This window comes from Drosophila kikkawai, chromosome 4, assembly GCF_030179895.1.
Source record: "Drosophila kikkawai strain 14028-0561.14 chromosome 4, DkikHiC1v2, whole genome shotgun sequence".
NCBI lineage: Eukaryota > Metazoa > Arthropoda > Insecta > Diptera > Drosophilidae > Drosophila > Drosophila kikkawai.
Window position 1 is genome coordinate 2,136,066 of NC_091732.1, and position 27,079 is coordinate 2,163,144.

At 33.7% G+C, this 27,079-nt stretch overlaps 1 protein-coding gene across 3 annotated transcripts; it reads right to left on the reverse strand.

The window, feature by feature from the left end:
- Positions 1 to 226: 226 nt before the first annotated feature.
- Positions 227 to 26,664, reverse strand: toy (twin of eyeless). Of its 3 annotated transcripts, none has more exons than XM_017167127.3 (9): positions 25,907 to 26,664; positions 21,099 to 21,279; positions 11,859 to 12,102; positions 11,040 to 11,216; positions 10,814 to 10,884; positions 2,220 to 2,492; positions 2,013 to 2,158; positions 1,258 to 1,460; positions 227 to 1,196 (listed from the first exon to the last, which is right to left on the reverse strand). In XM_017167127.3, the coding sequence occupies exons 1-9, from the start codon at positions 26,158 to 26,160 to the stop codon at positions 1,102 to 1,104; spliced, it is 1,644 nt and encodes a 547-aa protein (XP_017022616.1). In that variant the 5' UTR covers positions 26,161 to 26,664; the 3' UTR covers positions 227 to 1,101. The 3 variants fall into 3 exon arrangements, with proteins under 3 accessions (XP_017022616.1, XP_017022615.1, XP_017022618.1); XM_017167126.3 differs by having other exon boundaries at positions 10,802 to 10,884; XM_017167129.3 differs by lacking the exon at positions 21,099 to 21,279 and having other exon boundaries at positions 10,802 to 10,884; positions 25,907 to 25,949.
- Between the last annotated feature and the right edge of the window lie 415 nt (positions 26,665 to 27,079).

Here is a 27,079-nt window from a genome sequence, read left to right on the forward strand (position 1 = left end):
TAAGACTATCGCCTTACCTACCTCATTCATAAGTTTAAGTGTCACATGTTATTTACTAAGAATTTTGTAATATACACAGCAGCAAGGTGTGCCCGGGTCTTCTAGTCATTAATATATGAAAACCAACATAATATATATATATATATTTATTACACTTAAACATTTATGTACGATTTTTATTAAAGTTGTCTTAAGAACATCATGAGACACTTCATTTGTATACGAATTCTGAAATTTTACATTTATTTGTTCTCTAAACATAAATAAATGATATATATAATTTATAATTTACATTAAAAGGATTATTGTTAGGGATGAGTTCTTTAATTGGATGAGATGTTGGCGGATATTGTTTTTTCAAATTCGTTGCAATTTTTCCTGATTTTCTTTCGTAATAATAATAATAACAATAATCAAATCAAGTCTGCTTAAGTAATTTTAAAAAATGTTTGAAATCAGTTTTTTATTAAAAATATCATTTAATTATATTAATTATACATACTGTGTGTATACAAATAAAAATATCTGCTGATTATAAAATATATCATTTTTATTTCGAAATAAATTGCACAGCTATAATGGAAATAATGTAAATTAAAATATCTGAAAATGTGAAATATAAGTACACAAAGTAATATAATATTTTGAAGCTTTCTTTTTACCCTTGCATTACATATAATTTTAGCAAGAATTTTATTCGCTCTGTCCCTTTGTCCATCTTATTTTTTTTAGCTCGATCGTGTCGACTCAATCGCAAACTGCAAGGGTTTAGCTTGTTTTTTTTTCTTTATTATTTCTGCACTTTTATATTATTTTTAAATTTGGGTAAAAGTTGGCAGCAAATGATTTTGCAGTAGATGACAAGTACGATGAAGATGGTGATGATGATATGGGTACTATAAGACTTTGGCCGATTATATCCTTACTTTCTCCCGCACCTTTTCCGCCACTTAAACTCAGATATTTTAATGAACAGGGCATAATAGTTGAACTATTAACATCTGGTGGGCAATCGTTGCTATTGTTTGAAGCATAGTTTTCTTCTTTTGCTACGAAATGTGCTTTTGACAATATTTTTGGAGACAAAGTTATGATTGACGATCACTGAAGACGCGGCCAGTAATTACTTCCGGTTAAATCAGATACATTTTGCGTTGAAATTTGTACGGGGACTGAAACACCAGCAGAAATGACACCTGTAAAAACGCTTACTTATTTAATGTTTACTAAAAAATTTAATGTAAATTATTTTGTTACCTGTACTTGATGACGGCATTGCAGTGCTATTGCCATAAACACTATGCTGAGGTGGCTGTTGATGCGCCGCGGCAGGATTACAACTGGTATTTCGATGGTGGGGTGGAGCATATGGGGATCCTAGCGATAAGGGATCGTGAAACATATAGGGATAGGCATCTCGTTGTTGCAAACAGGTAGGCGTCATCGAGCTTAATGATGAACTGTGAAAATTATAAAATAAGTTTAATATGTTTAAAATAAGCCAGGATATAAAATCAAAGTAGAAGGTAGCATTCAAATGAAAAAAGCTTTTAAAATTTGATTTAACCCACAAAGGGCATTTTAATGCCATATTTATTAACAAATTTGTTTACAAACAGCAGCCCAGTGTGACTAAAAAAAATAAAGAAAAGCATTAAACGCCATAAAAAGGTCCATTTTCATGGCGTTTCATGGCACAAAATATAGCGATTGTGCTATAACAATAGTTACAGCGGATTTTCGTCGTCTCAGTACTTGGTTTTATGTAAAAACTACTGTACTTTTGTTGATTTTCCCTCACATACACTCTCTTTCCCTCTCTCTCGCTCTTTGGAAGATATATGATATTCGATCTTATAGTAATTCCATTTAAATAACATTACAAAAACATTTTTATGTTTTATTTTCAATCGTATACGATAACTATGAATATCATATCTTAGATTATGCATAATAAATACCTTATACGGTCGAAAATGCGATGCAAACTTCTGATTAAGATTAAAACTCACTTGTAATTTTCTGCAATTGTTGCAATTGGTTGCGGAATAGATGAGTACATGGCATTAAATCCACTATTTAAGGGTATCCGTGGTGCTACTGCTTGAAGTGGTGGACTTTCAGAAGTCGTATGCGTATTGGCGTCACCTCCGAGAACCTATTATATAGTTATAATTATATTATATATATATATCTAGACAGTCTCTATATATACTTACGGTTGGTGCACTTGTTGTTGTCTCGGAAAGGTTATTGCTAATTATTGCTGACGACGATGCACGCTCCGAACTGTTGACTGCTAAGCTACCAATACCAGATGGGGAATTATTTGACGTGACAACGGTGGCTGATACCGATGCTCCCGTTCCCGAAGGATTATTATTATTTTGCCCTGTGCTGCCTCTTCCACTTCCAGCATTTTCCGTCGGCCTTCTCTGTGTTCGCATTTTTTCTTCCCGTCGCCATTTAGCTCGTCGGTTGGAAAACCAGACCTTCAGACGTTAGAAGATTGAATTTTATATAAATTTGCTTAAGATGCAGTAATATTTATTTGCCGTAAAAGCTAATGGAAAATAAATAATGAACGAAATTAAAACTCTTGTACTCAAAAAAATATTCGTTTCAGTAGTATATACTGTTTAAAATAATAACGAATAAAACATTATTTATATTAAATCTTTCTTCCAGCTTGGCCATAATAGTCATCCAAAAATAGCAAAATTCTCTAATTACACAGGTCGACAGAATGTAAAGTGGTTCTGAAAGATTTTCTGCATTGCTAACTCGAATACGAAAGGTCTCCATCCCGTACGAGTTTTGAAAAAAATCTCGGTCTGCTTGTTTTGGCACTTTTCAAATCCTAGGCATAGGGTCTTCCTACACACCGTCAAAGCGCTTCCAACGTCCGTTGAACAGATTGCATTTAAATTTAACGACCGTTTGTTGGTGACAGTTTTTCAGCTCGCCTCTGATTTCTTCTTCTTAACAGTGAAAATTTGACCATTCACATTTCTCCGCCTATACTTTTTTTTCAAGATTTTGGAAGCCTATACCACCTATACACACCCTTCGGGGCATTTGCTCTTTGTTAGAGAAAAATCATTAGAGAAACTTAAATTCCTCGTCATCTAATTCTAGTTGATAAACTGTTCATTTTACTCCCTTATCGGCCGCATCAGCCATCTTTGTTTACGTTTTCATGAGCCACAGCTGATCGATCAGCTGTAATCGGATGCAGATGCACTGAGTTAGAAGACAGTATTAAACGATAGCCAGAAGATATTGGGCTTAAGTAAAAGCCAATTTGTTTTTACTTTAAAGCCTAGTACTCTGACGACAAAAATCCGAAACATGTGTAAAAAAAAACGGTGTGAAAAAAGGAAGAAGAAGAACTTTTTCCCTCGTCTTTTTTGCGGGTACTCAGACGACGAAAATGATATTTGCGAAAATTGAATGGCGTTGCCGGATCAAAGGAGTAAACAGCTGATATCGTGGTATAACATTAATTCATTTCATTTATTCTTACAGGCCTAATGGAGGGAAAGTTGAAGGAAAAAAGTGGCACAGATAAGTGCTGTCAAGGCGAAGCCCATAATATGCGACTTAATCCACAAAGGGCATTTTAATGGCATATTTATTAACAAATTTGTTCACAAACACCTGTCCAGTGTGACCAAAGAAAAGCATTAAATGCCATAAAAAGTTCATTTTCATGGAGTTTCATGGGTTTCCTTATTTTTTTTGGTCACACAGGTTACCGAAAAAAATATACAGCGATTTTGATATAACACATATTACAAAAGAGCCACCAATCAGTTTCATCCGTTATATTGTTTTTTCTGAACTTCCCTTTGGCCCATATATTTGCTATGTTGTAGCCCTGAAATTAAACAAAACAAGAAAGGAAGCTAACTTCGGCACGCCGAAGTTTGTATACCCTTGCAGATATTATTCCATTACATTTTACCTATATTATTATGTTTACAGTTTGACAGTTACAGTTTTGCATTCCCAGCTTTACATTTTCTCTACATCTACCGATCGGGTTATATGGCAGCTATATGATATAGTTGCCCGATTTTTATGAAATTTATACCAAAATTCTAGAATAATAAAAAAAGCTTATATCTCAGAGTAGATAAACATACATTGAAAAACAACGAAACTATAATTTTTTTTCCTATTTATTTCTCGATCGTTCCTATGGCAGCTATATCATATAGTCGTCCGATTTTGATAAAATTTTTACCTAAATTCTAAAATAATATAGAATGGCCATATCTAAAAAATGTTGCAAAAATGTTGAAAAACATCAAAGTTCTAATTTTTTTTCTACAAATATATCGAACATTTGTATGGCAGCTATATGATATAGTCGTCCGATCCGGCCCGTTCCGACATATATAGCAGTGAGAGCATATAGAAGACTATATGCAAAGTTTCATTCAGATAGCTTTAAAACTGAGGGACTAGTTTGCGTAGAAACAGACAGACAGACAGACGGACAGACAGACAGACGGACAGACGGACAGACAGACAGACGGACAGATGGACAGACGGACAGACAGACAGACGGACAGACGGACATGGCTAGATCGACTCGGCTGTTGATGCTGATCAAGAATATATATACTTTATAGGGTCGGAAACGTCTCCTTCACTGCGTTATAATACCCTGCAAGGGTATAAATATAAATATCTAACGCCTCTGTTCATTCTAGTGTTTTTGTGTATTTATCTTATCCGTGTTCCATACCGACTAGCTAAACAGACAATCGAAACCGTATAGGAATCACTTTCGCTCTCACAGGGTTGTGAAAAACAGCCAAGTTATAATTTTTTTTCTAAAAAATAAATAAAAGTCGTCCGATCCGGCCCGTTCCGACAATATAGCATTGAGAGTATATAAAAGACGTTTCGTTCAGATAGCTTTAAAACTGAGGGACTAGTTTGCGTAGAAACGGGCTTACGGACACCCGGACATGGCTAAATCGACTTGGCTCTTGATGCTGATCAAGATTATATACTTTATATTTTTGACTGAAAATATAATACCCTGTAAGGGTTTAAAGCCAAATCGATTATCGAAATTTGGCTTGCTTTGCTGAATGCTCTTTCTGACTCAGTCGAGGTGGCGGGCGGCTTAAATATTTCAAAGCGCACTGCGTGAGATTGCCGAACTGCACGTTTTGTTTCTATAAGTATTGGCGTAGTTCGATGCATCAGATCTGATTCTCTGAATGTTCTGCACATCTCTAATGCTACAGCTTTAGCTCATTGTCCAATGCTGCCTTGCTCCGCATTTGTTGGATTGTGGAATCCTTTCTAGAGATGCAAAAACATCGATGATGGAAAAAATACATCGATTTTTTGCCTTATCAAAAACATCGATACTATCGATAGTGACATGGATGCGGAAATGGGAGATCGCGGAGGGCTCTGTTTCATTACAGGATCGCATCTTGGCTTCTTAGGAAGACAGAAACAACCATAAAACAAACAATTAAACAGTTTTATGCAAATCAATAAGTATTTAGTATTGTATTGAAAATGTAGGCCCGCCGCTTGCTAAATGCGTTCAGCACTTTCACTTACATTTCCTATACAAGTTTCTTGATCAGGTTACCCCAATAAGATCTTGCAAACTTTGCTCTGGATACGGCAAAGAGGCTCGCTATAGTGCGGTATTTCGCAGAGGAGCCCAAGGCGAAAATTTATGTTGCTCCATTACTAGTATTATCAGGCTTTCGTCGTTGTTCATTTTTGTATTTTTTTTTTGTTTCCAATATCTTTTAACTAGCTGTCAAAAACTAACGCAATAACTCGGGTTAATGTAGTATAAACATGCTTCTAGCGTTTTTGCGTTAATTTCGATTTCGATATGTAACTCAGGTCGGTGTAAATATACTATTAGAATCATTTATGAAATTTAGAAAAATAAATACATAGATAGTCCAGATGTTTAAATTCTCATAGAGCCAAATATGGCTTATTATTTTCCAAAGAAAACATCTTTCTTTCCAAGTAACTTTAGTCACGCTGTCAACGTGCTTTGCAATTAGAAGACACCCTACATAATGCGGTTTTATACATAAGGCAAACTTATTGAACTTCTAGCAAAAATTACACAAAGGGGTGAAAATACAGATTATAATATTTCTCACAATGACATTTATAGCTGAGAGATTGTTGCCGTTTCCACTTCAGTTTGAAAATTAACCCCTGTTGCTTAAATTCTCGATTCGCGCCCCAGTCAACAAGAATTCAAGGAGTATTTCAAGTATTTTTACAGTCAAATTGTTTTTATTCACTTTGTACAAATAATCAAGAGCCGTAACATCGATAAAAACATTTTTGTAATGAACTTGCCCAAACAGTGCTATATGGGGGTGAAGTGAATAATGATAAGTTTTGAGGGTGACTTTTGAAGTGTTTTTCTCTCTTCTTCCTTTTTTCGTTTGCTAAAATATTGCTCTTGGAGTTAAATTGTAATTCCTAACGTCGCGAAATACATTACCCACATCTAAAATTGTTAATGCCGTTTCTTAAAGGTTATTGGAAAAAATAATGTATATTACAATATATTCCTGTTTTTACTTTTTTAGAAATACATAAGTTAAAAAACTACTGATTTTGAAAGTTCCCTATACGACTAAATTACAAAAATATTTAATATGTCGCAGATATATTCTGCCATAGCAATAGGCAGCCAAAAATTTTCAAACTAAACCCCTCCTCCATAATTGACCTGTGTTATGGAGGAGGTTAAGTTGTTCGAAAGGTACGGGTCATTTAATAAGTAACTTTGTTTGTTTCCAACTTTGTAGAAACAAATGTTTTTGGTTTGTCTCTCTAATCATTTAGTATTACTCAACCTTTAACTTAAAACATCAAGAAGAATTTTTTCAAAGGGTAATTAAGTTGAGAGAAAATTTAAAAACATCAAATAGCCATATCTTTATGATAACTTGATAGGCTAATTCTGACAACGGACACTACGCAGAAAATTACATCGAAAATGACCCCCGATATTTGTAGACCTGTGTAATCATAAATGTTGTTTTTTACAATTAAACGATATAGGAGTGCAAAACATTTTTCTGTACGAACTCTATAGCCAGCACCTTGGCATATTAAAATCCGCCTTACCGTTTCACTATGGTTTTTTTCGCGTTTTTTTTGGCATAAACTCTAATTTTAAACCTATTGATCTGAAATTTGGTTTGTATACATTTTTTAAGCTTCTATGATGACCTACCAAGTTTCAAATGATTTGGGGCACTATTTCATATAGCTGCCATATAACCTATCTGGCCGATTTGCACCAACTTTTTTGTTTTTGAAGCTTTTGCTTTGAAATTTTGTTTGTATACATTTTTCAAGCTCCCAAGATGACCTACCAAGTTTCAAGTGATTTGGTTATATTTTAACAAAAAAACTTTTTTTGGCGAATCGGCCAGATCTGTTATATGGCAGCTATATGAAATAGTGCCCCAAATCATTTGAAACTTGGTAGGTCTTCTTGGGAGCTTAAAAAAGGTATTCAAACGAAATTTCAATACAATAGGTCTAAAATTGGAGTTTATAGCAAAAAAAAACGGAAAAAAAACCATACTGATATGGTACTAGAAAATTTTGATTTTTTTCGAAAACGTGTGGATTTGGACAAAAACGGTTAGTTTCTCATTAATCTGCACACTTTGGTTAATAGTTTCTCATTTACAACTTTTTGCAACTCTTTGCCATGCAAAAGTACTGATCCACGAAACACAGCTACACTTGTTAAGCTCGTTCTAAAAATACACGTAAACAAAAGACGGTACAATTGGACAAAAACACATAACAACGACAGAAACATTGGTAAACTTTAATTTTTAGATACCTGGACAATCGTTTTCCATATTTATTCATTTAACTTCTTCGTAAACTTTTGCCACAACAAACTATCAAAGTCGCACAATTTTTCGCGCCAATTTCATACAAAACAACTGCTACATAATCAGCTGACTTTAACAGCTGGCCAGCAGAACAGTGTTGCTCCATATGTTAAAGTTACATATTTTTTTTATCTATCTAGGGTGTTTAAAAATTAAAAATAAAAAAAATTTTAAGATACATAAAAATAAAAAATTTGACTTTATGCCAAAAAAAAACGCGAAAAAAACCATAGTGCGTTTGTCTAGTCCCTCAGTTTTGGAGGTATCTGAATAAAACTTTGCAGATAGTCTTCTGGCTGTTCTCACTATCGCGATTATATCATATAGCTGCCATTTTGTTTTATTTCAGAATTTCGTTTTGATTTTATGAGAATCGGGCAAATATATCATATAGCTCCCAAAGGAACGATCAGGAAATTAATTTAAGTTTAGCTGTTTTTCAACGTATTTATTTTCATGTAATTTGAGACATGGCAATTTTCTATTATTTGAAAATTTCAGTTTTAATTTTATGAAAATTGGATGACTATATAATATAGTTACAATTAGAACAATCTGTAGATTTAGAGAAAAAATTTTAACTATAAATGTTTTTACATTCAGTAATTGTAAAACTGAATATATTTGTATTTGTTAATATAATAAAAGTTGATATAACTTTGCTTTTGCTCAGCAAATATATTTATGATTTTAATTATATTAAATATTTTAAATCTGAAATATGGTGTTCAAAACTAATCATCAAACGTAATCATATAAGTTATATAATAAAAATTAAATAATAATTTTTATGTTTAGATTTGATTATTTTATTTTTAAAGATAATCAGGTAACCGTGAGTAAAAAAATTAAATATTTTCGATAAACATTTATTTTTATTAAAAAATAAAAACTCAAAAATTATGATTAAAAAATTTTGCTCAAAATAAAACTCAACCGTAGTTCACGAGTTCCGGTTTAGACTTTTCGCCGATATTATTTCATATACTTGTATAATGACCACAAAGCTACCCTACAATACCAATGTTTATAAATATTGATGCATGGTAATAGGACAAAGATGTTTCATTTAGTAACTTATTGGAGCAGGTGTAATTATAAAACCTTTACACATAAATCGGTTAAAACATAAATAAAAAAGGCTTGCACATATTTAAATGCCTGAATATTTGGAGAACAACTTTAAAAACAAATTTATGTATATGTTACAAATGTTTTATTCTTTACGTTTTTAAATCGGTTTAACCGTATTCCAATTCAAAAAACACATTTACGTACATAGTGGTCTTTTTCACGATTCTAGTAATACCCCAAACTAATGAAAACTTCAGTTTCTACAAATTTTCATTCCTAAAAAAAGGATTTTCTGAAATTGATGGAGCAAATCCAATTTCCTTGTCCTCCAATATTATGGAGTATTGGGAGGAAAAGAAATATCTGTTTCCAAACTTATGTATATCAGCTGGTCAAGATGGTGCACCTGGTTTCTGCAACACAAGTGAGCGTTGAAAGGGCGTTTTCGGCTCTTAAAATAATTCCTACGGACTAAAGAAGCAACATCGCCAAGTCTTTAGAAATATTACTATTTGTAAAATTAAATAGCACTTAATTAAACAAACATGTCAACAGAATTCTTTAACGTTTTGAGCCTATAGCAATGACTTTCACAATTTGTTTAAAATATCAGTGCATCAACATATACATATATTAAAAACATATACATATATTAAAAATATGAGGGAAAAGGAAAGTTTGGAAAAATCCATATAATTGTTGAATCTGAGGTCCCTTATTGGGGGCTTAAATATTAAACAGGAAAGGTAAAGCTTTTATTTAAGCCCAATATCTGCTCTGCTATACGCACGATTTTCTCAAAGTTGGTAGGTGATGGAAACTTTTTGTTATCGAATTTGGAAAGTACAGGACCAAGATTTTTCAGAATTTTTTCGGTTCGGTAATTTTTATACCCTTGCAGGGTTTTATAATTTCAGTCAGAAGTTTGCAACGCAGTGAAGTAGACGTCTCCGACCCTATAAAGTATATATATTCTTAATCAGCATCAACAGCCGAGTCGATCTAGCCATGTCCGTCTGTCCGTCTGTCTGTCTGTCTGTTTCTACGCAAACTAGTCCCTCAGTTTTAAAGCTATCTGAATGAAACCTTGCATATAGTCTTCTATATACTCTCACTGCTATATATGCCGGATCGGACGACTATATCATATAGCTGCCATATTTAATTAATTTTAATTAATTTTTAGAAAAATATTATAACTTTGCTGTTTTTCAACATTTTTGCACAATTTTTTAGATATTGCCATTTTATATTATTTCTGAATTTGGGTAAAAATTTTATGAAAATCGGACTAGATATAGCTGCCACAGAAGCGATCGGTAAATAAACAGAATATGAAAGGCTGGGAATGTAAAACTGTAAATGTAACTTCGGCGTGCCGAAGTTAGCTTCCTTTCTTGTTTATTACTAGTGTTATTATACGAAACAAGAATTTGAAAAACATTTGGCGAAAACATAACTAAATTAAATTAGGCGGGCAACTGGGACGCCATACAAAGAAAGTAAAAGAACCTAAATTCGTAGAGGAATATAATTTTTACAAACGAGTGTATTTTCTATGGAAGGTGTAAACTATAGCTATAACTATATAAACTAAATTTCGATTATAAGGGTTTAAAAATTACTCCTTTACAGAGTTGTCAACTTTTTGTCTATTATGCCCTGGAAGGTAGTAAAGCATATATGGCTTCTCATACATATATGCAATATATTTTAAAGAACATATAAAAGGAATTACAAAAAAGCAGAGCTAAAAACAGAAGATAATCGAACAAAACTGATAGACAAACCTGAATACGTGCCTCTGGCAAACCAATTTTATCTGCAAGCCTTTCTCGGGCAAAAACATCCGGGTAGTGTGTTCGTTCAAATTCTGTAGAATAGTTTAAATAAAAATGTTTAAATATAAGAGAAAAATATATTAAACATTTTATTACAAAGCTATAGTTCTTTTTGATTAATAGGCAGTACAGACAATTACTTTCTCTGACAGATGATTACGTAATATATTTTATAGTTTGGAGTTACCTTTTTCCAAACTATCAATTTGTTCATTTGAAAATGATGTTCGATTTCGTTGCAATTTTCTTTTTAGCCTTAGTCGCATTTGCGAGTCCTCGTCACCCGATGAATTATGATCAGAATTGCCATCGGACGTACTATCATGGGAGTTTGGATGAGATACGTCCGCAGAGTATTGTAAATCTAAAATCATTAAAAATTTGTAAATGTAAAAACGTATGTAGGTTAACAAGGAATAAAAAGCATATCGATTTTGCGTCCGACCATTTCATTATTAGAACACTCGGCTAAGCGTGGTTGCTTTGGCTAGTATTTGTGACGATAGGGAAACAATCAAGATTAAAGTAATTGATATAAACAGGGACAGAAGCGCGGTGGATGTTTTTATTTTTATTTGTAAACGCACATATGCTAGGCCAATTCATCGATTAAACACAAACAAAAACCGCCCGAGTGAAAAAGAAACATATAAAAGCAAATAGCTTTATTCAATAAGACTTAATGGCAAATAACACAAATGACCAACAAATTAACAATTAGTTCCGCCCTGCTGTTTGATCATCTGTGAAAAACTGCATCGATTTAAGATGCGTACGAAGAGAAGAGAATAGGGAGGTTTAAGTAGTTCAAACTATACAACAATTCTTACGCAAATTGGTCAAGGTCCGTTCCCAACATTCAACTAATATTTTTTGACTTAATTTAACAAATTTATAATGTTTTTAGTCAATATAATGTAAAAATATTATATTTATGTATATTCTTGATCAGCATCAACAATCGTCCGTCCGTCCGTCCGTGTGAAATAACCAAATAATAATTTACCTCTTTTCTGGATATCCTCTCGATTAATTTGTCCAGATAAATTTGTGGGGGTTGATACTGACACTGATGATGTCGCTGGTGGTAATGCTAAATGGGCCGTCGTTGTATTACTTGGATACCAGGCCCATCCACCGGTCTGGCCATTAAACATTCGAAGCTTCTCATAAACTGATTCACTTTGTTGCTGCGCCTGCTGCTCCTTTTGAGAGGCTAAATTCCGTAATACTCGATTTATAGATGAAACCTACCAAGTTAACATAGCATAAAAATTATATTACAAAATATGGAACATATATTTTATAAAGATATAAGATATAGTAATAATCCACAGTTTAATTATCAAATAGCTTTAAGTCAAAGTAAAAGATCTACTACGGAACAGATGCACTACCGCTTAACCAACCCTCTCTTTGTTTATTACCACGCAATTGGCTGGCGACCATTTTCACCAATCAGCGAATCCAAAAGCGAGAAAGCTATATAAGTATATGTATGTAGATGTAAAATAAACTTGTAGTTGTCCCACTCTTTTTTCGCCAGCCTATTCACAAAATATACATACGCAATTGCAGTTGCGGTCAAGCTTATAGGTAAATTTATTTATTATTTAATTAAATTTTAATAGTAAAAAAACTTTTATTTTCGTTTTGATATTTCTAATATTGTACAAATACATATATAAATCAAATATATAAATATATATGCTGAACAAAAACAATGTAATAACCCTTTCATTACATTTACTCATACATAATATATTTACAGTTTTACAGTGACAGTTTTACATTCACATCTTTTAATTTTTCTTCACATCTACCGATCGCTCCTATGGTAGCTACATATATGAATAATTCGATTTTTATAAAATTTTTTAATAATACAAAATCGTAATATCCAAAAGTAAAAGATAAATATATGAAAATTTTGTAGAAAAAATAAGAACTTCGTTGTTTTTGTCATATGTATTTTTATTTGCAGTGACATATATATGGCGATTTTGTATTGGAATATTGTTGAAAATGGCATTGGCTAAAGCTTAGTGTAGATAAAAATATGTTGAATACCAGTTTTAATAATTTTTATTTACTCTGATCTGGCGTGTTCCGCCTTATTTATATACGCGTAATAGTTGGAATTCGATAATGAAAAAAAAAATGTTTGGTTTACATGTACATGTACATATATCCCCCTTAATGAAAATACTGTAACGAAAGCCGCCCAAAAGAGCTTTCCATCCTCGAGGCAGTACGGCAACGCGAGAAGCTGCGCGATAATGAGTTTTGACGACACAGATCTCAAAACGAGCTAAGCTGCGCGATTCCGATAACTTGACAGCCAGGATGTCTGGTCTCTCTCTTATTCTCTTGTTCTTAATCCCGATTTCCGCCGATTTTGGCGAAAATAAAGAAAAGCTTCGAAATACACCCGAAATACGCGTGTGCTTATTGAGAGGCTAAACGGGGAAGTTGGCACTGCTGAGTTCTTGGCCGCCATACCTTCAAATAAAAGTTCCGCTCGGCTTTCCGTAGTGAACTCGGCCGGCACCTCTACTCCCGCGTCCGAGATTCGTTACAATACATATATTAGAAAACTAGGAAAGATGTTTTCGGTAATGAGGGTCTTGCGCTGCAAAATTAATTTAAGCAAGAAAGTAAGCTAACTTCGGCACGCCGAAGTTGGTATACTCTTGCAGGTTGCAGTTGACTTAAAAGGTACAAATTCTAAATAATTTCACACCGGCTCTCGCTTCTGTTTTCGGACTCGAAAGTCATCCACGAGGGATGAGCCTGTTCGCTTATGCTGGATTTTCCCGTACTAGTGTGGCCAGCCTCCGTTGGGTCCAGTGTGACCAAAACTTTCTAATCTTGTTCCTATTCTTTATCCCAATTCTTATTATTATATATTTGTGAGCATATGTGCGTCACAAAATTTAGTAGAGAAATATTAATTTGTTTCATTTTTGAGATTTGCACATTCAAAGTAACAAAAGAAATATTTAGGACAAAAAAAGAAGACTATATGCAAAGTTTCCTTCAGATAGCTTTAAAACTGTTGGACTAGTTTGCGTAGAAATGGAAAGATAGACGGACGGACAGACGGACATGACTAGATCAGCTCTGAGAAGCTGGTCGCGCGCTCTGAAATTGTTGTTGCAACAGCGGCGCTTGTTTATTCCTGGTTGCAAAATCGTAAAAATGTTAAATAGCTAATTTATAAGAGGTAGGTTCAAAAAATAGTAGAGGTTCAAAAACCGAAATTAGGCGCTGTACATTTTTAGTATTTACATTTAATAGATGAGCAGACGTTTTTTTTAATATTTAATTTTAAGGGTTGGACAAATGATAAAATTTATTTTTAAGAGATGAGCAAACGATAAAATTAAGTTTCAAGAGATTGGCAAACGTTTTTTTCTTAAAAATATGCATTTTTCAGAGCTGGGCAAATAATACAATTTATTTTTAAGAGGTGGGCAAATTTTTTGGTAAAAATATTTATTTTTAGGGGTGGCCAAACGATAATATTAAGTTTTAAGAGGTGACAAATGTTTTTTGTTAAAAATATTACGTTTTATAGGGTCTTCCCACACGCCGTTATAGCGAATCCACCGTCCGTTGAACTAAATTCCCCATAAGGTTTTGCCGTTCCGAATTTTCTCAAATGGACCGAGGCTAGAACGCATCTAAATTAGACATCTGCATGAGTGGCAAAAAAATCGCATTCAAATGCACAAAGCTCAAAATGAGTGAGTGAATTTGAAGCAAATGCCAAACTGAATTGAATGAGTAGACTCGCTTACGTACGACTCAGCCGCACAAAGAAGAAACGAATGGAATGAAATGAGAACTCAGAAAACTGAGACGCTGAATTCGAGTGATTCGAGTTGCAACTGTAAATAACACTACAGTACCAAATGTTTCAGAATAAATAGGTTTAATCGACCGCCACGTTTGGCTGATGCCTCGTCTAAATTGAAACATAAGCAATTGATATGCGTTTTCATGTTTCCATGTTTCTTTGTCTTTGATCTGCGATCTCTGAAAATTCGAATTCGTGCACAACAACTCGAATCATTCGAATGTAACACGCATTGCCAAATTTGTTGTTTCTTTTTTCGCGTCATTCGTTCTCTTTCATTTCGTTCGCCGTCCCAAGCTATGAAGCAAAAAGAGAACGCATACCTGATACAATGTCATTTGCTCTTTGTTAGAGAAAAATCATTAGAGAAACTAAAATTCCTTGTCATTAAGTGCGGATAAATTCGGACGCAATCTGAATCTAAACTATTCATTTTACTCCCACATCGGCCGCTTCAGCCATCATTGTATACGTTTTCATGAGCCACAGCTGATCGATCAGCTGTTCGGATGCGGATGCACTTTAACGCAGCTCTGTGGGTACACGAGTTTCACTTTTTTTTTTAAATCCCAACCGTTCCTCACAAATGCGCTGTGTGGGAAGATAGTATTAGGAGATGGACAATACATTATTTCTTTGGTAAAGCGCAGTAAATTTTTAATATTTCCTATTTCTTAAAGTTTACCTTTTTTCAAAATTCTAAACTTTGGGCAAACGATGTTAGTCCGAAAAATTTTTTTTCCGAACCCAGCTTCTCTGAGCTCCCGCGAAAGTCAAAAAGTTCTTCTTCCTCTTTTGGCTCGGTTTTTTTATATAGAGTTTTGCTGCTTTCAGAAATTTATCTTATGCTAGTAACAGCTATAACTATTTTGGGCATGCTTGTAGCTTTGGCGCCACATTCTAAATTCCATATTTCAATCGTTCCTCGCATTTTTATACCCTTGCAGTGAAGGAGACGTTTCCGACCCTATATATATATTATATATATTACTATATATATATATATTACTTGATCAGCATCAACAGCCGAGTCGATCTAGCCATGTCCGTCTGTCTGTCTGTCCGTCTGTCTGTTTCTACGCAAACTAGTCCCTCAGTTTTAAAGCTATCTAAATGAAACTTTGCATATAGTCTTCTATATACTCTCACTGCTATATATGTCGGAACGGGCCGGATCGGACGACTATATCATATAGCTGCCATACAAATGTTCGATAAATTTTTAGAAAAAAAATTAAAACTTTTTTTGGTAATTGCCATTTTATATTATTTCAGAGTTTTGGTAAAAATTTTATGAAAATCGGACGACTGTATGATATAGCTGCCATAGGAACGGTCGGGAAATTAATAGGAAAAAAATTATAGCTTCGTTGTTATTCAACGTATTTTTATCTACTCTGAGATATAAGCTTTTTTATTATTCTAGAATTTTTGTATAAATTTCATAAAAATCGGGGAACTATATCATATAGCTGCCATAGAAGCGAACGGTAAATGTATAATATATGTAAAGCTGGGAATGTAAAACTGTAACCGTAAAACTGTAAATATAATAAGTATAGGTAAAATTTAATGAAACTCTGTTTTGTGAGTGTTTTAGCATTTAAATCTATAATATAAACGTCAAAACCAATCTGCAAGGGTATACAAACTTCGGCGTTAGCTTCCTTTCTTGTTTGTTTTCATTTTCACTGTTAAGAAAAATAAATCTGAGTTGCACCGAAAAACTATATTGCGTAACTTTCGCCGACAAACGGTGGTTAAATACAAATGCGTTTTAACGCGGTACAAAATGAGAAGTTTCGGAACGGTAAAATCTTTTGGGCAGTATGTTCAACGGACGGTAAATGCGGTTTGACGCTCTGTGGGAAGACCCTATAACGTGAGATAAATTTGCTTAAAAATCAAAAGTTTGAAGAAAAGGCGGAAAATGGGTCACACTGACATGTATGACCAGCTGTTTTATGTAAGCAATGGCAATGACCCCCAGGCATTGTTATTAAAAATCGAATTGAAATGCACTTATGAGTTAAATCCCATATCATGGGCTTCGTCCTACCTGAATTTATTAACGCATTGAAGGGAGAAAGGAGAAACATTTTCTTGCGGAAAGCGAAAAAGGTTTCGAAGGAACTAAATAAACATACATTTAAGAAACAAATACCTCTTTGTCATCTACAGCTACATAGTTTCATTTATAAATGCAATCACGGCGAAGTCCATAATATTTTATTTTATACTGTCTTCCCACACAGCGCATCTGTGAGGAACGGTTGGGAATTTTCGCAGATGTGAAACTCGTGTTCCCACAGAGCTGCGTTATACGATCTTCCCACACAGCGCATTTGTGAGGAACGTTTGGGATTTTTCACAAATGTGAAACTCGTGTTCCCACACAGCATTAAAGCGCATTTAGCATCCGAGCAGCTGATCGATCAGCTGTGAGCTCATGAAAACGTAAACAAAGGCTGTCGAATTGGCAGTTGCAAATTTGAAATGGAGCATTTACCAACTATTTTGGCTGTTGTACAACAGCAAAAGGCACAGATTGCGTCAGAATTTATCCGCAATAAATTTAAATGAATTAAATGACAAGGAATTTTAGTTTTTCTAATGATTTTTCTCTAACAAAGAACAAATTCCCCGAAGAGTGTCTATAGGTGGTATAGGCATCCAAAATCTTTAAAATAAGGTAGAGATAGGCGGTTTATATTAAATAGTAACAATTGGGGACATATTGGGGCAAGAATATACAGAAAAAACGCCAACAACTATTTGGGCATGCTTGTAGCTTTGGCGCCACGTTTTAAATTCCATATCTCATTTGTTCCTCGCCAAGTTTGTTTACATTTTCGTGGTGAATGGTCAAATTTTCAAAGTTGCACCGAAGAACTATCGCCTAACTATCGCCAAACAAACCGTGGTTAGATTTTAACGCTGAACTAACGCCGGGCCATTTGGGAAAATTCGGAACGGCAAAACCTTATGGAGCATTTGTTCAACGGATGCTAAATGCGCTTTAACGCTGTGTGGGAAGACCCTATTAAAGTGCATTTGCATCCGAACAGCTGTGGCTCATGAAAACGTAAACAAAGGCTGTCGAATTGACTTTTGAAAAATTGAAATGGAGCATCTACCAACTATTTTGGCTGTTGTACAACAGCAAAAGCACAGATTGCGTCAGATTTTATTCGCACTAACTCATAATGAATTAGATGACGAGGAATTCTCTAACAAAGAGCCAATTCCCCGATTAGTGTGTATAGGTGGTATATGCTTCCCAAATCTATAAAATAGAGTAGAGGTGGGCGATTTGTATTTTGTTATTATATTATATATGGGCAAGAATATACAAAAAGAAAAAAAAACGCCAACAACCATTCTAAATTCGGAACGGAAACCCTTATGCACCGTTTGTTCAACGGCTTTTGTGCTTTGGCAATGTGTGGGAAGACCCTATAAAGGAGCGACAAAATTAATTAATAAATTGAGACCACCGGAATTAAAACTGTAAAAAATGTGGTAGCCCTTGTGCCCTTGTTTTCTTGTGGAAAACAGCTGTTTTAAGTTGAATTCATTTTTTAAATATAAGTAGGCTGAACTTTGCAGCGCCTTGAATGGCATTGACCCTCCGACCATAAATGTTGCATCTTGAATGCCAATATTTTCTTAATTGCAGCTATTTCTGCCTCCTCCTGGCTTCAAAATACGCAAGTAAACATATAAAAGGCATTCTATTAATTTGTTTAATTTTGACCGAAATCACAAGTTAGCTGTTTGAGCGTTATAAACGATGAGAAAACGAATAGCAAAACGATAGCAAAAATTTGAGCACCGGAGCAGCTAAAAACGAAAACGAGCGATTTCGCCCAAAAAGAAAACGAAAAAATTTTACGATTACCGGAGCAGACCTGTATATCTACCGATTGTTTCTATGGCAGCTATATGATACAGTCGTCCGATTTTCATAAAATGAATATAAAAACTATAAAGTACAAAATGATCATATCTCAAAGAAGGTGCAAATATGCTGAAAACCGGCTAAATTAAATAGTTTTCTTTTATTTAATTAATCGGACCTATGATAGCTATATGATATAGTCGTCCGAAAGTAGTCAGAAAACTATCTAAACAAGAAAGGAAGCTTACTTCGGCACGCCGAAGTTTGTATACCCTTGCAGATTGGTTTTCATATTTATATTATAAATTATAATGCCGAAAACAGACACTAAACAGTTTCATAACATTTTACCTATACTTATTATGTTTACAGTTTGACAGTTACAGTTATACATTCCCAGCTTTACATTTTCTCTACATCTACGGATCGCTTCTATGGCAGCTATATGATATAGTTGTCCGATTTTCATAAAATTTATACAAAAATTCTATAATAATAAGTAAAGCTCATATCTCGGAGTAGATTAAAATACGTTGAAAAACAAGGAAGTTATAATTTTTTTCGATTAATTTCCTGATTGTTCCTATGGCAGCTATAAGATATAGTGGTCCGATTTTCATAAAATATTTACCAAAATTCTGGAATAATATAAAATGGCTATATCTCAAAAATGATAGAATAATATTGAAAAACAACCAAGTTATAATTTTTTTTCTAAAAATTTATCGAACATTTGTATGGCAGCTATATGATATAGTCGTCCGATCCGGTCCGTTCCGACATATATAGCAGTGAGAGTATATAGAAGACTATATGCACAGTTTCATTCAGATAACTTTAAAACTGAGGGACAAGTTTGCGTAGAAACGGACAGACGGACATGGCTAGATCGACTCGGCTGTTGATGCTGATCAAGAATATATATACTTTATAGGGTCGGAAACGTCTCCTTCACTGCGTTGCAAACATCTGACTGAAATTATAATACCCTGCAAGGGTATAAAAATATAAAAGTAAATTTAAGAGACGATATCTCGGAGAGAGAGAACAATAGTATTTCCAAATTTTAAAAATTGGTACAGTAATTTAAGTTTGCGTAACGATTGTTTCGAAAAAATAAAACGTATTGAAGTTGCTGACTTATAGGACATTTTCTGAGCCCGGATTCGAGTGAAGCGTATCAAAAATCTTTGTGAAAGTATGTTCCAGTTTTTGGTTTCAAAAAGCAGTCGACCTGTGTTATCCGTTTTACCGAACTACAAAACCTACTATTAAAAAACTGCACTTTCGCTGCCACTTTTTTACAATTTTCAAAAATCCAAACATGGACAACGATTTTGATTGGTAAGAAAGCAATCAAACATTTACCTCCATCCCTTCTGAGCTCATGGAGCTTTTAACATATATTACGATCAGACAATTGTAAGATTTTAATGAGATCTTTAAATACGAATTGAATTGCAACGAAATAATTTTTTTTTTATATTTTCTGCATTCAATGAGGATACCACCGCTTTACTTGTAAGAAACATTGAAAATGCCACTTTTGGCAGTTGACGTAAGTGCCGCCACGTGCATCGCGACTGCCATGGCTCTAACATTTCTCTAGGACTTTTTGTTCTTCATTAATGTACTGAACATTACTCGGCCTCATTAATTGTGTGGGCCTACATCAAAGAACATCAAACAGAACTGAAGGCACTGTAAGTCGAAATGGTTAAAATTTAGCTTTATTTTGAGCACGGCATTCTGCAAGGATTCTCGTTTAAAGTAAGCAACTTAGATCGAATCAATTTAAATACTATATTGTTCCTCTTTTTTACACGCCTCTCTGCGGGTAAACTAGAAACCTCTTACAATCCTCTTTCTTTCATAATCCTCCATTAGAAAAGAAACACCCCCTCGCTCCTTATCATGATGGATTAGATAAAAAGACTATACTTTGAGTTTATTTGTTTACCTGGTAACATATAAAGAAAATGTTTTCACTTATAAAGACCACCGAAAAATGCAACAAGGGTACAAAGTAGAAACGGATCTGACGTATCTTTTTCTATAATCCATTTTAGGTACGATGGATTGGTTTCGGTTTCGGAATTATTTAATCCCTTGTGCGCCCTCTATCTTTTGGGTATACTTTACATGTTAACTGTAACTTCCTAGAATACTTGGATCTGTTAAATGATTACTATTTTGATGTAAATGTACCATTTTAATAGCCAAAAATATTTAGGTAGGGGCCACAATATCAAACTCTTCAAGTTTGAAATATAAAGGCGATACCTAAGTACTTTTAAATCCAGAAATTACAACAGCTGAGTCGATCTAGCCATGTCTAGCCATATTATTATTTTTATATAAGTATAAGTTAAGGTAGAATGGTCTATAACTCCACTCCCTGTTTAAACACATAAAAATCCGTTACACTTATCAAAATATGATTTTATTGTTTGTGTTTATGTTGTGTTTTTTGTTTGACTTACACTTGGTATATTATCACTATTGCAAACTTGTTCCGATAGAAGACGATCCCGGATTTCCCACGCGAATATACTTGGGCATTCCCGTTTATAGTCAGCAATTTTTTGTACGACAGGAGTCGTGGCTACGCGTGGCTTTGAACCACCTATCGCTCGTGGTTTAATTGATCCTGTTTCATAATATCTAAAAATAAATAAGGAAACATTGTTGTCTTTAGTGTAAGAAAAATTGTTTAATCCTTTTTATCCTATTATTGTTAATATTTATCAAACACGCTATTACAAAAAAAAAGAACAAACATAGAAATCATTTTAATATTTTCCAAAATAGGCACATAAAGACTGTTCATATCTGTATGTGATAATAATTGTACTTGTATCCTATAAAGTATATATATTCTTGATAACCATTCTCATAAGTATATAAGTCGGGCCACTATATCATATAGCTGACATAGGAACGATCAGAAAACTAAAAGAAAAGTATTTTAATTTAGCAGGTTTCCAAAATATTTGTATATAATTTCACAAATTTCCAGGTTTTATGGTTCTATAATTTTAGTATTACTTTCATGAAAATTTGACGACTATATCTTATAGCCGCCATAGGCACGAACGGGAATTTAAAATTATTTTAATTTCGCCTTTTAAGAGATATGACTACATTTTTCAGATATGACTATTTTTTCAAAAATGTATTTATTTTTATCCTTTTCATATAGCATGATTAGGCAAGGTTAATTTGCATGTTCAATCTTCCGTTTAATTTCAGCAACCTTGCTTTGGGTACCGGGTCACAGTCGAGATATGAAAAACTTACATTAAACATGGCGGAGACAGAAAAATTGACAATTATTTAGGAAACCCTCGAAAACCCCCGTTGTTTTTTAACGTATTTTCATCTACTTTGAGGCATGAGCTTTTAGTATTATTTCAGAATTTTGGTAACAATATTATGAAAATCGGACAACTATATCATATAGCTGCCATAGAAGCGATCCGCAGATGTAGAGAAAAGGTAAAGCTGGGAATGTATAACTGTAACTGTCAAACTGTAAAAATAATAAGTATAGGTAAAATGTTATGAAACTCTGTTTAGTGTCTGTTTTCGGCATTATAATTGATGATATAAATATGAAAACCAATCTGCAAGGGTATACAAACTTCGGCGTGCCGAAGTTAGCTTCCTTTCTTGTTTCTTTTACTTTCCCAATAAGATATAGTCGTCCGATTTTCATAAAATTTATACCAAAATTCTGAAATAATACCAGAAGCTCATGTACCAAAGATTAAAATACGTTGAAAAACAACGAAGTTATAATTTGTTTTCGATTAACTTCCCGATCGTTCCTATGGCAGCTATAAGATATAGTAGTCCGATTTTTATAAAATTTTTTAACAAAATTGTGGAATAATACAAAATGGCTATATCTCAAAAATAATGGAATAATATTGAAAAACAGCCAAGTTATCATTTTTTTTCTAAAAATTTATCGAACATTTGTATGGCAGCTATATGATATAGTCGTCCGATCTGGCCCGTTCCGACATATATAGCAGTGAGAGTATATAGAAGACTATATGCAAAGTTTCATTCAGATAACTTTAAAACTGAGGGACTAGTTTGCGTAGAAACGGACAGACGGACATGGCTAGATCGACTCGGCAGTTGATGCTGATCAAGAATATATATACTTTATAGGGTCGGAAACGTCTCCTTCACTGCGTTGCAAACTTCTGACTGAAATTATAATACCCTGCAAGGGTATAAAAAATCTAACTACTTTATATTATTGCTGCCATATCGAACAATATCTAGTCGAATCTGGTACACCCTTGCAGTTTGGAATTGGATTAAGAATAGATCCATTTCAGTAAAATTAATAGAATAACTCACAGAAGATACATATATGTAAAGATGCATGCAGATGATAAAATTTCATAAACATTATTTTTAAATCATAAACCGTAAAAAAAAACTTTTTGAGGTTTGAAATATCTAATATAATAGGAAATATAATTGAATACGTAAATGTAATGAAAATGTTTCCTTTCTCCTGTTAGATTTTCTTTTCATTTGACCTTTCTTTACTAAATCTATGGCGATTTTTCTTAAATGTAGAAAAATGTTCTTGTTTTTAAGGGGTTTTGTCCTAAATGTGGGAATAAGTGCGATTTGCCATTAATATGGGGAAAACTTTTTTAACACGAAAGGTGAATTTTTCTTTCATTTATGGTCATTTTTCTTTAATTGAAGGTAAGTGAGGGAAATTGTAATTTTATTTTCTTTCTGCTGCATAGGGAATTTATTCATTTTGAATAGACGAACCTTAGGCGCTTTTTGCCATGTTCTCAAATTTTTTAAAGAAGCCACTGATAACGTGAGCGGAGATTCTTACGTGACCGTCAGCTTAGTGATTCCTATGATTTCTATGATTAATACAAAATTATAAGAATCTATTATGTTTACCGCTGAGGGCATCCTAACAAAAGATACGCTCCTAGAAATATCAGAAAACTGATTAAGTGGTATGCTGCAGAATAACGTACTGATGAAAGCTACTATGCTAGATACTTGGGAGACAAACCCTATGGAATTCTGGATCTCACAAAAGTCAACTATGCCCATGCTAGCGAAGGTGGCATTAAGTTGCCTGATCACGCCTAGTAGTTCGGTTTCATCTGAACGGTTTGCTTCTGCCAAGGATCGTAAATAAGAGTTGCTTGAGAACGGGTATATTTGTTTTTTTAAGTTCGATGATTTCTATTCACTTTTTAAGTAGCCCTTATTTGCTTTTAATGGTTGATGAAATAAAATATAACGATTTTTAGGCTCAAAATGTACCCAAATTGTCAGAAACAGGAAATCTTTATCCAAGTTTTGGTAAACATTAAAAAATAGTTATATATAATATAATAATAATAATATAATATTTTTTGACGATATTTTTAAATATCATCGAGTGATATTTTTCAATACGATATATTTTTTTTTAAAACCAACAACCTTAATTTGTAAATGCAATAATAATATTATTTTTGTTGTAAAAAATAATTTTTAATAAATATTAATAATAATATTATTTTTGTCGTTGTATTACAAAAAAGACAATATTATTATTGTTTTTTAAGAAAGGTGGCTAAAATGCTTACACTTTTGGTGTTGCAAAAGAGATTTAATCTTTCTAAGAGTTGGCCAGCCACCGTCACCTCATCCCAGAGATGTTTGAACCAGTTAGGAATTCTAGGGCGAATTTCAAGAAAAGTTGACCAGCAAAACAAGAAAATTCGCCCGTAATTTAAGAAAGAAATTAAACGAAGCAAATCAGAAACCTTGTCCTAAAATAAGGAAAATAGAAAAATTAACCTTAAACAAGAAAGGAAGCTAACTTCGGCACGCCGAAGTTTGTATACCCTTGCAGATTGGTTTCGATGTTTATATTATAGATTTAAATGCTGAAAACACTCACAAAACAGAGTTTCATTACATGTTACCTATACTTATTATGTTTACAGTTTGACAGTTACAGTTTTACATTCCCAGTTTTACATTTTCTCTACATCTACCGATCGGTTTATATAGCAGCTATATGATATAGTTGTCCGATTTTTATGAAATTTATACCATAATTCTAGAATAATAAAAAAAGCTTATATCTCAGAGTAGATAAACATACGTTGAAAAACAACGAAACTATAATTTTTTTTCCTATTTATTTCTCGACCGTTCCTATGGCAGCTATATCATATAGTCGTCCGATTTTCATAAAATTTTTACCAAAATTCTGAAATAATATGGCCATATCTAAAAAATGGTGAAAAACTGTTGAAAAACAGCAAAGTTATAATTTTTTTTCTACAAATATATCGAACATTTGTATGGCAGCTATATGATATAGTCGTCCGATCTGGCCCGTTCCGACATATATAGCAGTGAGAGCATATAGAAGACTATATGCAAAGTTTCATTCAGATAGCTTGAAAACTGAGGGACTAGTTTGCGTAGAAACAGACAGACAGACAGACGGACAGACATACAGACGGACAGACGGACATGGCTAGATCGACTCGGCTGTTGATGCTGATCAAGAATATATATACTTTATAGGGTCGGAAACGTCTCCTTCACTGCGTTGCAAACTTCTGACTGAAATTATAATACCCTGCAAGGGTATAAAAATTGTATTAATGGTGGTTTTTCTTCATTTTACAATGCCTTCATATACACTTTTGTCGCATTTTTAGAACATTTTTCTTAGTTTTCGGGCGATTTTTTTTAAAGCGATTTTTCTAAAATCTAGAAATAAAATTTTATAAGTGTAGATGATTGAAAAACATTGAAGTTTTCATTTCATTCTATATGTATATACATATATACGGCACCATCAAATATTTGTGGCTTGTCTGACATATACTCTCAATTGTTACTAAGGTAATTTAATTACACGACTACGTTCAGATAGTTGTTTGTCGTTCATTAATACTTTTGTAAAATTAGTTCGTTGCCGCTTTTATTATTAGTTGGTCTAACTTTAGGCTGAAAAAAAAAGTGCAAGTCCTGTTGATTTAAAGATGTTTCTTTCTGCTTTTAAAATGAATTGAAGAAATATTTACAATCAAAAAATTTAAGTAAGATAAAATAGGTAAATGCGAACATAAAGACATATCATATTAGCTGAGCTTCAGAAAATTAATATACATTGTTGTTTTAGCCCACTACAAATATGAATAAATAATTTAATTATATGAATCTTTGCAAATAAATATAAAATTTAGTAGGAATTTTGGTTCAATTTATTCTGCACTCTCACCTGCCAAGAATTTTGCTAACACACCCGTTGGATACTTGTAAAATCCTTGAAATATCACATGGACGAGCACCTGAATGGGCCAATTCCACTATTTTCTGACGCGTTGAATCGGGCAACGGCCTTCCGTTAACATAGACGCCGCCCAATTGATTAATGCCACTGTGACCCGCCGTCGAACACCCAAAAAGTGAACTCTGACCGACGGACGAATGCGGGTGGTGGCCGTGCATGATGTGTTCCGTCGTTAGCATCATGATTAGTTCAATATATATATATGTATATCAAGGCGATTTTGGACAAAATGCTTTGATGATACTTAAACCATATTCAATGTTCCTATTTTAAGAGATATTGGTTCGTTGATCTTGTTTTCGCGGCCAAATCTTGTGTATTACAGTCGTCACTAAGCGGGCAAATGTATTTTTTATTTTGGTATTTCTCTGTTAATACTTCGGCGGGAGGTTAATATATTTAGTACTGCTATGTAGGGTCTAATAGAAAACATTCACTTTAACTATTTAAAAACACTAGAGGCGAAGTCCAAATAATAATATTAGTATAAGTACATGGTCCCGAATAGTAACGAATACCACCGCAATTCGCCGTAGTATCGATGGGGTTGTCGCGGCGAGCCCAACGACCTAGTTTATTAATCTGCAAATAATTTGCATTCTAAATTATCAAACCGGTGACGTTTTAGTTTAAACAAAAATGCCTGCTTTTACTAACAGGTTTTCCATCAGTTGACGAGGCGAGGCGCGCACTAAGCCAAGCGAAACGTTAATGAGCTCTCAAGCGAAAAAACACTGGCAAGAGCAGCAGCAATAGCAATACATCGAAAAACTTCGCTTCGGTCAGCCATTTTGAAAGAAATGTACCTGTATAGAGTTGTCTCTTTTCGTTAGCTGTTTTTCGGGAGCGAACGATTACGAATTGAAGCGAGATAGCCAGAATGACATGGTACGTTATCGAGGCAATGACCAATATGCAGGGCCAATAGAAATTGAGCAAGAGCAGGATGGCTATATTTTTGGCAGGAAAGACAAGGCCAACCTATCTTTTTCAAGTGTATTGGTTGGTTAATAATAAAACGAGGGGGGAAACTTTAACTTTATGAATTTACAGTGATAATAACACGGAATTTATATAAACCTACATTAAAATATACATATG